This window comes from Diaphorina citri, unplaced genomic scaffold (genome assembly GCF_000475195.1).
Source record: "Diaphorina citri unplaced genomic scaffold, Diaci psyllid genome assembly version 1.1 scaffold640, whole genome shotgun sequence".
In the NCBI taxonomy this organism is placed as follows: domain Eukaryota; kingdom Metazoa; phylum Arthropoda; class Insecta; order Hemiptera; family Psyllidae; genus Diaphorina; species Diaphorina citri.
In genome coordinates, this window is record NW_007378073.1 from 98,245 (window position 1) to 112,409 (window position 14,165).

Consider the following 14,165-nt stretch of genomic DNA (forward strand, 5'->3'; position numbering starts at 1 on the left):
CCTCGCGCTATCCGGAAGGCGGAAAGAGAACGGATGAAAATGCTACTCCTGACTTGACCGATACTGGAAGCAACACCCTGTAGGGTGTTGGCGAGAATCTTGTGGGATTCTATAAGATCCCGGCGTGTGTATGTAGAGACCTCGCGCTATCCGGAAGGCGGAAAGAGAACGGATGAAAATGCTACTCCTGACTTGACCGATACTGGAAGCAAATGTGTCGAGACCGATAAGAAAGTTACGGAGATTCAGCGTGAAAATGTGATAGTTGTGCGGAAACGTGTAAGTTCTACTTACGAGGAATTCGCGTGCTTTTATCAAACCAGTAGTTTTAAACGAAAACATAAACCAAGGCATAAATTACTTCAGTTGGAAAAGGTGCAGCTAACATTTTTTTCGTAGATGGTATGTAGGTAATTTACCTACCTGAAACCTGATGTTGCGAGATTTATAAATAAAAAATTGTGCGTAGGTTGTAATAATTGAAATTTTTCGATCTAAAATCCTATTAATTATAATATTATTTCGAATTGCCCTTCAATTGTTCATTTAAAAACAAATCGTTGGTGTAATCCCCTATCGATACAAAAGGTTACTATTCGAGCTGAAATATGTATTTGGTTCTATATTGATTTCAGGGAGAGCCGGATGTGAGGGGTTTCGTGCAGGGTTTGACCTGGTTGCAACCATCTCTTGCCTTGTCTGAATCTTCCGTACAGTCATCAAGCAAGTCCCGGGATGTATCTATGCCTTGGCTTCTCAAGTGGTAAGTAAACGGAACAGAATAGACCTTGTTTGTTTTGTCCCTAAAAAGAAAGAAAATTCCCCTTACCCTGATAGTAAACTAGGGACCTCAAAACGTGTTTTGGCACTAAAAAGTGACCATCGAAAATTTGACCCGATTACATTACTTTCCTTCCTATAGGATAAGGAGGTGTCAAGTCTTGGGCAAGTGTACCAGAGCTAAGAGCCGTCCAAACACAGAAGAAGAAACCTCTGTCCGACCCGCCACGACGGAAAATGAAACCAGCTTCCCGTAGCAAAGCCTTCTCACCAAGTGTACTTAACATAGATTATCTTAAACCAGGTGCTACTGATAGCTATAAGGATCCTGTACCTGAGGCTGCGGATGCGTTGGGCTACTTCCTCAACACATCTTCTTTCATCCTGAATTCTTTGGAAGTTTATTAAAACAGTTTAATCTGTCGAGGTTACTAATGCTGGGGTTTACCAACTTGAGATTGAGATGAAACAAGGATTTCCCTACACTTAACCGCTTAGTAGCCAGGTTGACTTCAGATTGAAGTCAATCATGAGTCATGAGACAATCCAGGGTGTTAAAACTTGACCCAAGTCATCTTTTAATCAACGTTCCTTACATTCTTGTTTGGTCACAGTCTCCATCAGCCGAATGGATCCTCAAATCACGCCATTTCTTTTCCCCGGTTATATTTCAGTTTAGAAGACAGAAATCTCTCGGATCGCCTGAGTTGGTTACTGTCAGATCAAACTCATGTGTCTCTGGACCTCAAACCGTGTTTTGGCACTAAAAAGTGACCATCGAAAATTTGACCCGATTACATTACTTTCCTTCCTATAGGATAAGGAAAGTATAAAAGGTTCGTTCTCGCAAGGGCTGGCTTTCTTTCCCCTATCCTGTGCTCTCTTCGATTTCGGAACGATAAGACCTCCGTTGTTACAGTTCCCTCTATCAAACCTCTTTTTTCCCAGCCGAATGGATCCTCAAATCACACCATATCTTTTCCCCGGTTATATTTCAGTTTAGAAGACAGAAATCTCTCGGATCGCCTGAGTTGGTTACTGTCAGATCAAACTCATGTGTCTCACTTCTATCAACCTACTGCATTCCTATCCAAAGCCAACTTTACAGAGGCTGCCATTCTGTGCTTGATGGCGTTTGAGCAAAATCTTCTGCCCTTGCTGACCATTATCAATCCCAAGTTGGTAAGTTCAAAGGCAAAAATCAATGTTAAATAGGTGATTTTTTTTTTCTTTTTTGCATGCTTTCTATACATATTTGAGGGAACGAAGACTGTGAAAGTTCCATGTAGTTTTTTTTTCTTCTTCAAAATTCTGGGAATTTTCATCACAACAATTTTCCTGTTTGGAAATAAATAAAAAGTTGGTCTTTCTTTTACATATAATTTTTAATGACCATTTTTAGGTAATATTCATCTTAGATAGCTTGATAAATAAAACTAAAAATTCACAACCTAGAATTTTGTTCTAGACTTAAGTACATATAAGACATAATGATGGGCATGAGATATGCTGGATCAACGCTTTTCAGGCCGAGGAACTTTTTGAGTGCTTTCTTTATCATGGATATGTATAACTACATGTAATGTCATGTATTGTCAAGGCAGTAGAGACTCAAAAAGAAGCAACACAACTTTAACACATGCTATACACAGGTTCCACTTTACAATTCAGAAGTTCATTTGTCTTTTTCGTGCAGGAAATGTTTGAACGTTTCATAGGTGCTCCAGCAGATTGCTGTCGAGGGCATAGTGTAGAGGACACGAGCTTTGGTGCCTTTGAAAAATCCGGCCAGTCCTCCGAGAGCATAGACGGAAGTTATGGCATTCCGTAGACCGGACACAGCTTGTCCAGTAGGCTGAGTGTTGAGGAAAGTCTTGCAGACATCTAGAGGTGTGGTGACCGCAGCTGCAACCCCACCCGCTACGCCACCTGAGGAAAAAGGAATTTGTTTGAATTTGATGTCACAAATTACCTTACTGGAAGTGGGAATCACTTATTTCACATTGCTCTTGGTATAAACCGCTCTTGGCAATAGAGAGGAATGGAACAGAAAGGATTAGAATGCCTACCAGGAGGCCATCTTCTGGGTAATGGACTATTGGATATTATCTATAGTTACCATGTGGAAATTTCTCACCTGATACAATATGTGTAAGTGCATGATATTCTCGGTTAGGATTGGACAGGTTCTGTGCAAACTCGTACGCTATGAAGTGTGATGTGTGAAATGGGATGTTCATCACCAGTTGCGTGGTGAATGAACGGAAGAAAGCTGCCAGGCCTTCTTCTGCATGTACCCTCAGTATGCAATCAATCATAGGTTCTGTGCAAACTCGTACGCTATGAAGTGTGATGTGTGAAACGGGATGTTCATCACCAGTTGCGTGGTGAATGAACGGAAGAAAGCTGCCAGGCCTTCTTCTGCATGTACCCTCAGTATGCAATCAATCACAGATTTGTAGGGGCTATCATACATTTGTAGTCGCTGCTTGACAACATCAGTGGGGACATGAATGGCATCATGTAGGATTGTCGCAATTACACCAGCTGTCCCATAGCTGATGTTTTCATTGACTGTGGAGCAGAAAATCAGTGTTTTAAATGGAATCATCAATCTTGGAAAAGTAGTAGTTAGTGCAACTACTACTAGTGGTTTGAGTATGAGTGTGGCATGGAAAAAAAGAATAATACATATAATATTTCCATGACTCATAAAGATTAGAAAGAAAGCCATGAATCACATAATATGATAATATTTAAATGTTAAGCATTTTTAAAAGTTACAATAACAATAATAATAGTAATAATGCTAAATGGCAGACAAAATGATAAGGATAATAATGGGAACAGAATCATGAACAAGGAATGTGAAACGATAAGAGAGGTTCACACATTTTTGCATTGGTCAAAGGTGAAAAATGTTCTACTAAAGATGAGGAAGCAGTTACTCATTATTTATTATAAGTGGAACACATAGCTTCCTCAAATTTAAACAAGCCTTTGTGCCAAATAATTAAATTTACAGCCATATTTTATTATGATGAATTTTCCGTTTGGGATAATATTTTGTGTAAAAAAATAGGAAAATCTGGATAAGGAAAATCTGAGGCCATGTTATGTCTTCACCATGTTATGTTTAAAAAAAGTACAAACTCAAATAGGCAGCTTCTTTTTAAAATCCTCCTAAACTCCTTTTGAAAAGTTTATTTTGCTGACTGATACTATATTTTTTTTTGTTTTCAAAAGTTTTGTATTAAAGGAAAGCAACCTTACAATGTTTCATAAAAAATAAATCAAATTAATTTCTAGTCTAGAGGCACTACAAGTTACTTTGATGCTAAAGAATACATTAGAACACCTTTGATCTTTTCATGAGATAATTATTTACTAACTTCTACATCAGTTACCACCAGCAAAGGTACGTGTAATCTTTTTACTCAGAATCGGAGTTCAGTAAAATTTTGCCAATAATTCTATTTTAAAGTAGAGTCCTCACAGATCACCCTATATTTTGTTTCATTAGGTAGGAGGATATGACATTTTAGAACGACGTAAATTTCAATTTGATTGCGTCAGTTTCTTTTATCTACGGCAAAGTCAGGGGAACTCCAAGGTTTCATAGCCACCAGAATGGTCACCTCCCATGATCTGAAATTTCAAGAGGTAGTTATTAGAGGATAGGGAGTGGGATAAAAGTTATTTTTTATTTATTTGTAAATATAGATAGGCTAGGTACTAATGAACTTTGAATTTTGGTCTCCTAAACAGAAGTAATTGCAGTTGATTTTTTTTGCCAAGTTCAAGTACCCATTAGCTGTGTGGCCCAGTTAAGACCCATGTCACTGGCAATGTTTCTGTTACGAAATTTATTTATTCCAAGGTTTCATAACCACCAGAATGGTCACCTCCCATGATCTGAAATTTCAAGAGGTAGTTATTAGAGGATAGGGATGAGAGATAAAAGTTATTTTTTATTTATTTGTAAATATAGATAGGCTAGGTACTAATGAACTTTGAATTTTGTTATCCTAAACAGAAGTAATTGCAGTTGATTTTTTTGCCAAGTTCAAGTACCCATTAGCTGTGTGGCCCAGTTAAGACCCATGTCACTGGCAATGTTTCTGTTACGAAATTTATTTATTATTATTTTTGCTGTGTACAAGTGGGTAGACTAGGTATCCAATCCAAAAAAACTTCAAGATCAAGAAAAATAATTCCAGATTCCAGATTTTCTTTTGTTTACTTTTTTGCGGTGAATCGGTGATAAGAAATCAGCTGTTTTAAAGATGGTTGCTAACTTCACATCAGCTTATTATTATTTTTTCTGTATACAAGTGGGTAGACTAGGTACTTACCTATCTTTTGTTGTTTTGACAAAAGAAAAGACACATTTACCTATTTACAAATAATGATAACTGTATCCAAACTGTTTGTATGTGGGTAACTTTTCAACACACAAATTCTTCAAGCTACTTTCCCATATTGCAGAAGCATGTCTTTTCTGTTTAAATTCTGTCACCTAATGTGACCCTTTGGTGTTTTCAAATTTTACCGAACCCCCTATGTTACCTATGGAAAACTATCACAGAACTTACCTTGTGTTTAAACAATACTGTTTCGTAGATTTATTACAACTGCATTATCATTTCCTCAATTTCTTCATCCTCATCCGCTGTGTCTGGCAGAACTCTGATTATTTTTACGTTAGTTATTCAAATTTATTCATCCAGTCCAAAAAAACTTCAAGAAAAATAATTCCAGATTTTCTTTTGTTTACTTTTTTGCGGTGAATCGGTGATAAGAAATCAGCTGTTTTAAAGATGGTTGCTAACTTCACATCAGTCAGATCGTCACGAACATTTGTCGTAAAATGCGAGGCTTCCTCGTTCGTTTCGAGACAACTTTTAAAATTTTAAATGGATTTTTTTTTTATTCCCTGCTCGAATTCCTTTTCAAAGATGTACCTATTTCTCTTGCTTTTTTTCTGTAGTATCCTTGGGAAAGTCCTTGAAAAAAAAAAAGAAAAAAAAATATACGGGAAGGTAGGTATCTAAACCCGAACTTCTTCTGTGCTAAGCTCCTGTGATACCCACCACAACTTGACAGACACAGACTGCATTCCACCGTAATTTATTTTTTTTTTGTCAAATTTATAACTTCTATCTTCCATGAGAAGAAAACAGATCAGTTCTCTGAAGGCCTGATGGAAATTAAAGTCCAATCAATGAAAGAATTTCCTATCATTCTTGTCAATGTCAAGTAGGTACCTATCCAGGTTCATAGATAGGTAGGAAGAGGCGGATTCAATTCTATCTCTTGGAAATTGCATTGATTGAATCGTATTATTCGTATTACCTACGGCTTCATTTGGCATTTGCTTTGTCTGGTTTTCCTCGGAGACTTGAGAAGCATATATGTCGTTCTACATCCTAGACACACTGTAGGGTGTGAATTTCTATATGTAGGAACGTTGATAAGTTAAGTAAATATACATAGTAAATATACACGGTGATATACATTGAATAAATATCATATATTCATATTGTTCGCGTGTAGAATATTTTAGAAACGTTAACAAGTCGTATTGTTTGCCAAACACAAGGTTCCGGCGGGCCCCCCTGCCTTCATTCTTCGCGTATTCTCGTTTCAATTTGATCTCTTTATAAATCCGTCGGACAACTGTGTTCTTGTTTAAATAACCCGACGCCGTCGGCAATTTAAAAAGAAAGAAAAGTGTCGAGGCTTTGTTTTTATCGAATGATTTGTTAACATCGTGTTATCACTTCACCTAATTAGTCAAATGAATTATAGGTAGGTAAATGTATATCATGTTTTTAAAACAAAGATCTTCTCTTCTTTCTTGTGTTGCCTTTGTGTTCACCACGGCCGTATTTCCTTATGTTCATTTTGTATTTATCAAAGAGTTAAACAGTTTCGGGTTGTATTTCTTGTTTCAGTATGTGGAAGGCTGGCGAGGGAAACATTCCAAGCTAGCGCACAGGAAGAGCATTTCATTCCCAGAGTCTATCCACGGTAAGTCCAAGTCAAACGCCTTGGAAGTCATCCTGGGTGTTAAGTCTTGGGCAAGTGTACCAGAGCTAAGAGCCGTCCAAACACAGAAGAAGAAACCTCTATCCGACCCGCCACGACGGAAAATGAAACCAGCTTCCCGTAGCAAAGCCTTCTCACCAAGTGTACTTAACGTAGATTATCTTAAACCAGGTGCTACTGATAGCTATAAGGATCCTGTACCTGAGGCTGCGGATGCGTTGGGCTACTTCCTCAACACATCTCATTCTACTCCAGCAACTACTCCAATACAACATCCGAACTCCATATTCGTAGAAACCCCTCCACCTCCGAGCTCCAACTATTACAATATCAACATAACATCCTGTGCTGGAGATGGCAAGAGGAAAAGCTTCATGCAAGATGGCGGCAATTCGATTCTACCTATGGCGTTGGGGTTCTTTCCTAAACCTGCCAAGGGAGAGAGTCTGCTGGACTTTCTATCTTCGAGTCAGTACTCGAGATCCAATGCAGAGCTGGATAGAGAGAATTCTCACTTCTACATTGCAGAGGCTGTGATCAGTGTTGTAGAACAGGTAAGGGCTAATTTTACGATCCTCGGTTTAAGTTGTCTTTGATAGAAAGAGGAAAAACCCTTTCTTTTATATAAAAAGATTGTACCTCGCATTACTTCAAGGCACATTCTTTTACATCCATGCCTATCCAAGAACGGAAAAGTCTGGTTAGAAATTTTGCGCCCTGGCCGGGATTTGAACCCAGCACCTCTGGGTTGAGAGTCAGTGCTCTTAACCACTCGGCCACAGAGGTGAGCCAGGGAAAAAGCTAGATATTCTTTAGTAACGTCCCTACTTGATCATCATTTGCCCTACTACGAGTATCTGATTGATATCACTCGAGAGAACTCTTAGAATACTCGTGTTAAAACGACAATGTCAGTAAACTAAAGTTCAGTATCTACAGATACAAGATACCTGAAGCCTGGTAATTATAACCTAGATGTACTAAAGCTCAAATGAAATCATACATGTTAACAGATCTGTGGAGAGGTCGCAATGTATCGGTTTTCGTCACTGTATCAGATTTCATTGAGATATCGCGCTAGCACTAGTCCTATGTGGCTATAAGAGCTGCCATATCATGTATCACATGTTCCAGTCACACTTGACTGCAGTGATATTTTCTTCGGAAAGTTGTTCTATAAAATTTCTCAACATTAGTCATTCGATTGTCGAAGACTTCAGTTGTGTAGTGTTTTCATTGACACAGGAGTCAATAAAAAAATAAATAATTGTTATAAGATCAAACTAATAATCTCACTGTCAAAGAATTAATTATTACCAACTTGGGGAAAAAATGATTTTGTAAGTGATGGAAGTGAAACATTTCGTAGGAAACATGGTCACACTTTTGTACCGGGCTTTGCCTAGTTCCTGGTCCCAGGTAATACTACTGTAAGGGAAACCTGTGTTGTTAATGACCTTTATTTATTTTGTCTCTTCATTTGTTACGCGATAACTATCGAAGTGACATTGATTTTGATGAAATCCAAAGTTTCGTAAACGAAATGACTATGAGGAGCTCCTTAGAGCCCTCTTAGTGTCCTGAATTACTCCTTAGTATCCTGAATTACTCGTCATAATTTTATAAGGTTGGATTTTCGTATACATAATGAAGAGTTCCTCGAAACCCCTTTTGCATTAAGACCCCCCATTGGTTATCTAGGTACTAGTGTTATTATTCTTAGTAGTGTCCATGTAGCAATTGTAGCATAATGTAGGCCATAAGTATAATGTACTTGAGATCTTTTGTACTTTCCAGGTGAAATGGGAGATGGAATTGCAGAAGCTACGAGAGGCAGAGGAGAAGTTAATTATGGGCATTGAGGCCTCGGAACAACCTAGCATGAGTCGGTCTGATAGTTGTGAGTAAATTTTATTATCTAATTTTCATTATTCCAAGTTGGTGGTAGCTTTTGTCAAATTATTCTAGTATTCAGTCAATAAGCCAGATCCTAACTCCCCATATGCATAGGGAGTTGGGACCCTATAAGAGTGAGTTACAGGGAGTTGAAGAGTGAGTAAGCTACATATTTTAGGAGCTGACTATTTAGTTTCCTTATTTTACCTACATAGATATAATCTTATTAATAAGAGAGGTTTTCTGTTTGTTTGTCTGTCTGTAAGAGGTTGCCGTCTAAATGGAAGGTCGTAGAAACTTGAAATTTTGTACACAGGTTCATATTTTTATGGCGGTGGTTATAGGCTAGGTTAAAATTTCCCAGCCGTTCGCGAGTTATTCAAGAAATTCGAAATTTTTGTCCGAAAACTGAGCGATGAAAAGATCTCGGGTATCCCGCTAGTAATTGATAAATGAACTTTTTTCTTAATTTGTACGTACATATTTACGGAGGGATTTCTCAATTTTAACAGCAAATCGTTTTCGATTTCAGTGGCCACCATGCAGTCGAATCAAGAAAATTTCAGTGACATCTCCTCTAGTCCTTACCAGTCTGCTCGCTGCTCCCTCTCCCTAGAAGATGAGAGTAGCGCGACACTCCTGCACAATTCTTGCTCAGATTCCATGATATCCCTCTCAATAGACTCCATGCACAGGTAGGAGCCCGTTCCCACTTGGGGTTTGGAAAAAAATCGTGTCGTGTGTAAAGGGAACATTCTCAAATTAGATTGCCTACAGAACATTCGGAAAAAATCGGGTGAAAGTGGGAATGGGATTAGTTTACAGTGGGATTATAAAGTCTGGTACCCTCGTTTCATATTTCCCGACTTGGTTTTTCGACAGATCGTTGCGTGTGTACGCAATATTTGCGCAAAATGCAGTTCAACTACACGAGTGAAATTTTGCACAAATATCAACGATCTGTCGAAAGCCCCGGTTGGAAAAACAAAGTTTTAGTTGGGAGATTGTAGCGTAGGACCGGACTTTAAATTGGAAAGAAACAATTGAAGTGAGCCAACCTAGTTAGCTTGGTTGGTAGTGCGTCTGTTTCGTAAGCGCTAGGTCGTGGGTTCGAGTCCCGCCCTGGACGGATTTTATCCTGAACGGATAAGGTTCGTTCTCGGAACGGCTGACTTTCTCCTATCCCGTCTTCCTTCTCTCTTCGGCTTTCTAGACAATAAGACCTTAGCAGTTACAGTAACCTCTATCAAACCTCTTGAAAAAAAAAAACATTCTGAAATTATTATTCTTATTCCAGGCCATCTCCGCCGAGTTCACTTCGGGCATCTTCGTGTTCAGGTCTGAATTCTTCGGCGGCTACGAACAGTAGTAGCAGTAGTCTGTCAGCAGAGGGCGTGGCACTCTCTCTGTTGAGAAAGTTCAGTGATCAGCAGCTACCGGCAGCTTCCGATATTCATTGGCTGGTCAGCGAAAAGGATGCCTCCCGAGAGGTAAGCATGCACGGCTAGCCCAGTGGTCCCGGGTTCGATGCCCACGATCGACAAAAAATTATACTCGTTTTTCGATTGCAAATATTTCAACGGGTTACTTTTTAGTGTTCTGTAGTGGTTTGAGTTGTCTTAAAATTCAATAATAAACTAAAAGGGTAAAATTATGTCACTAGAATAAAGCTTAACAGCAGCACAAGAACTTACCTTTGAAATTATTGGAGACAAAATATTTGGTGAACTCATAACTAGAGAAGTACATGGTTTGAGTTGTCTTAAAATTCAATAATAAACTAAAAGGGTAAAATTATGTCATTAGAATAAAGCTTAACAGCAGCACAAGAACTTACCTTTGAAATTATTGGAGACAAAATATTTGGTGAACTCATAACTAGAGAAGTACAAGGCATGAGCGGGTGCTGTCCCTGCAATAACTACATTCAGTCCTCGTATTGGACGCAGGATACCTTCCTTTGTCATCATGTGCTGTAGTGACTCTATGATGCCTTTGTAACTCTTTCGGGTCAAACTTTGCATTTGTGTCTTGACTGTGTCTAATGGATACACAATGATGTGTTCCATGATGCCAGCAGAAGCTCCAGCTAGCAAGTGAATGCCAACCTGTTTACTTTCCAAGGTTGGACCTGAGGAGCAGAGGGACGTGGATTTCATGCTCCAAAAAGTAGTTATGCCCCTCTTACTCTCGGGTGCTATCCACTAATGGTCGATCTTACCACTGAGAGTTAACACAATGTCAAGGCTTTGACGTAACCCATTTATTCGATCGTGATTAGAGAAAATCAGTTAATGAGTCAGATGAACCTACCTATGGGAAGTTGAAGATTGAGTTACATGTTTTAGGATTTGACTCATAGACCGAGTAGTCCACTGGAAAGAGTAGTTCTTTTATCTCTCTCTCTCTCTCTCTCTCTCTCTCTCTCTCTTCTCTCTCCCTCACCCTATCTGAGGAAAAGAACAGAGAATCGAATACTCTTGAATTTTCTTTCTTTCCCCTTTTTCTCCCAAACCCATGAATAACATTACCTATATCTCTCTCTCTATCTATCTATCTCTCTCTCACACACACACCTATCTATCTCTCTCTCACACACATGAATAACATTACCTAACTTAATACGAGTCTAAAGGATCTACCCATATCTAAGATATTATATCCGAAAAAGTAGCAACTGACATAGGAGAAGAGAGAGAGAGATGGAGCGAGGGCAAAAAGAGAAAAGAATAAATAAGAGAGAGAAAAAATCTGGTGTGAACATCACACGACTTTCTATTACATTTGCGGAATACGTATTAAAAAAAAAAAAAAATGAAATTGATGATGATGATGGTGGTAATAATATTTAATATATCTCCATTGTACTTGCTCCTCTACTGTCTAACTCTGAGATTTTCAGGTGTTGCGTTTTGCATTTCGAGATTATGCTCTACCTTGACGGTATGGTGGTCTCATAAAGGCTTCTTCACGCCGTTTTCCAAACAAAAAGCCGAAAAAAAGTTCACCCCCGAAGGGATTCGAACCTGGGACGTCTGGTATGCTAGCATGATGAAACATCTACATAATATAAAAAGGATATAGGATAGGTACAAGTACCTACTTGGAGTTTTTGAAATGCTACAATCATATAATAAATGATAAGTATGCAAAAACTGCATACAAAGTATACTGCACTAGATTAAGGAAAGAAAAGCACGTTTTATAGGCCTTCTAATAAGCATAATGAAACATCTACATAAATGGATATAGGATAGGTACAAGTACTTGGAGTTTTTGAAATGCTACAATCATAATAATAAATGATAAGTATGCAAAAACTGCATACAAAGTACACTGCACTAGATTAATGAAAGAAAAGCACGTTTTATAGGCCTTCTAATCAAAACGAAAAAAAAAAATATGAAATTGCAAATTTTATTGGCGAAAAAGAAATAAAGAAGAATTAAGGAAAGAGGGGGAAATAAACTTGGGAAAAACTATAAAAGTATAACACACTGAACCTTTGTACATTTATAGACATAGGGCAGGCTTGTCCAACCCGCGGCCCGCGAGCTCATTTTTGCGGCCCGCGAAGGCCCGAGTACCAAGAAAATTTAAATGTCTACTGCCTACAAATTATCTGTTACCTACACAAATCTACTAATTCCACATCGTTTACCTACGCCGCTTACGTAAATATTAAATCAAAATTCATCTACTAGGTACCTACGAAAATTGTCATAAACAAAACCATGATTAAAATGTAAAATGCGTAATCAAACCAAGGGAAAATTAATCATTTATCTAACCAAATCAAAATCTAATAAAATCAAAAGTATTATAGGTATCGCAAAATCAAAATCTAATAAAATCAAAACCTAATAAATAATATCTACTGCCTACAAATTATCTGTTGCCTACACAAATCTACTAATTCCACATCGTTTACCTACACCGCTTACGTATTAAATCAAAATTCATCTACTATGTAGGTACCTACGAAAATTGTCATAAACAAAACCATGATTAAAATGTAAAATGCGTAATCAAACCAAGAGAAAATAAATTATTTATCTAACCAAATCAAAACCTAATAAAATCGAAAGTACGTAGGTATTGCACGAACAAAAATAACCCCTATTACCAGTACCTGGTTTTCATGAAAATTTAGGGAATTTCGCACCTCCACCATTTATAACCATTCCGGCAGCCCGAGTCCGCGATGTTTCATCTCTCTGAGAGTTCAATAATTATTCATTTCGAAGGTAGGAAAGTGCATTTATATTTACTAACAACGTTTCCCCTTTGCAGCTTTGGATAGCCAAAGAAATGCAATACGTAGTATCGAAAAAGTCAACTCTCTGAAAGATCATTAATTACATTACGAAAGAAGGAAAGAGCTGTTTATGTGTTTATACTAGTAGCATTTCCCTTTTGGGTAGCCAAAGAAATGTAATGGTATCGGAAAAGAAATGAATGTCCAATGATCTCCTAGAAGGGGTTCGAACCCTCGACCTGGACGAAATGGAGAAGTGGCGACTTGAAGAGTGATATCAAAATAATATTGTGTATATTTATTTATTTTAAAAAGGTTAAAATGATAGTGGTTGCTTCCTTAGAGTAAATGGGTATGGGAATAAGTAACAATAAGGGAGGACTCACCAGAGGATCTTCTTTGAATAGCCAAAGAAATGCAATACGTAGTATCGAAAAAGTCAACGCTCTGAGAGATCATTCATTACGAAAGAAGGAAAGCGCTGTTTATGTGTTTATACTAGTAGCATTTCCCTTTTGGGTAGCCAAAGAAATGTAATGGTATCGGAAAAGAAATGAATGTCCAATGACCAGAGCCACCCTATTTCGGATCGTTCATTTATTTTCGAAAGTTTCATGTTCAAAAGTCAAATGATACAATGGAACTTTGTTGATTTTTTTTTTTGAATAGCCAAAGAAATGCAATACATAGTATCGAAAAAGTCAACTCTCTGAGAGATCATTCATTACATTACGAAAGAAGGAAAGAGCTGTTTATGTGTTTATACTAGTATACTAGCATTTCCCTTTTGGACAGCCAAAGAAATGTAATGATATCGGAAAAGAAGTTAAAGTCCAACGACCCGAGCCACCCTATTTCGGATCGTTCATTTATTTTCGAAAGTTTCATGTTCAAAAGTCAAATGATACAATGGAACTTTGTTGATTTTTTATTATTATTATTTTTTTCCTCCTACAAGGCCATTCAATAATGGTTGTCATACTTTTCCAAGAGAACTCTCTTTTTGACGTTTTTCCTCCTCTTCATAAAGAGTAATACCTACTCTTTATTAAAGAGTATTAAGACCCTTTTACCTAGGTCCCTAATTCCCTATGAGTAGGTGGTTATGTTAAAAATGATCGTGGTTGCTTCCTTAGAGTAAATTTAATTATTGATGGGAGTAAGTAAAGGGAGGACTCAC

At 37.8% G+C, this 14,165-nt stretch overlaps 1 protein-coding gene and 1 long non-coding RNA gene across 2 annotated transcripts in view; both read left to right on the plus strand.

Annotated features, from left to right (window-relative positions):
• LOC103510764 (run domain Beclin-1-interacting and cysteine-rich domain-containing protein) overlaps nucleotides 1-14,165 on the plus strand; it is a gene marked incomplete at its 3' end in the record, with an annotated part of 62,340 nt that overhangs the window by 787 nt on the left and 47,388 nt on the right. The window contains exons 2-9 of the mRNA XM_026824739.1: nucleotides 106-279; nucleotides 636-763; nucleotides 1,779-1,962; nucleotides 6,738-6,813; nucleotides 7,003-7,385; nucleotides 8,629-8,731; nucleotides 9,260-9,422; nucleotides 10,025-10,217. Of these exons, the coding sequence (XP_026680540.1) occupies nucleotides 106-279; nucleotides 636-763; nucleotides 1,779-1,962; nucleotides 6,738-6,813; nucleotides 7,003-7,385; nucleotides 8,629-8,731; nucleotides 9,260-9,422; nucleotides 10,025-10,217 (1,404 nt within the window). The remainder of the gene's footprint in view (nucleotides 1-105; nucleotides 280-635; nucleotides 764-1,778; nucleotides 1,963-6,737; nucleotides 6,814-7,002; nucleotides 7,386-8,628; nucleotides 8,732-9,259; nucleotides 9,423-10,024; nucleotides 10,218-14,165) is intronic.
• On the plus strand, nucleotides 2,912-3,304 carry LOC113468079. Its single transcript, XR_003391943.1, has 2 exons — nucleotides 2,912-2,966; nucleotides 3,101-3,304. It is a non-coding gene; the product is annotated as an uncharacterized LOC113468079 (long non-coding RNA).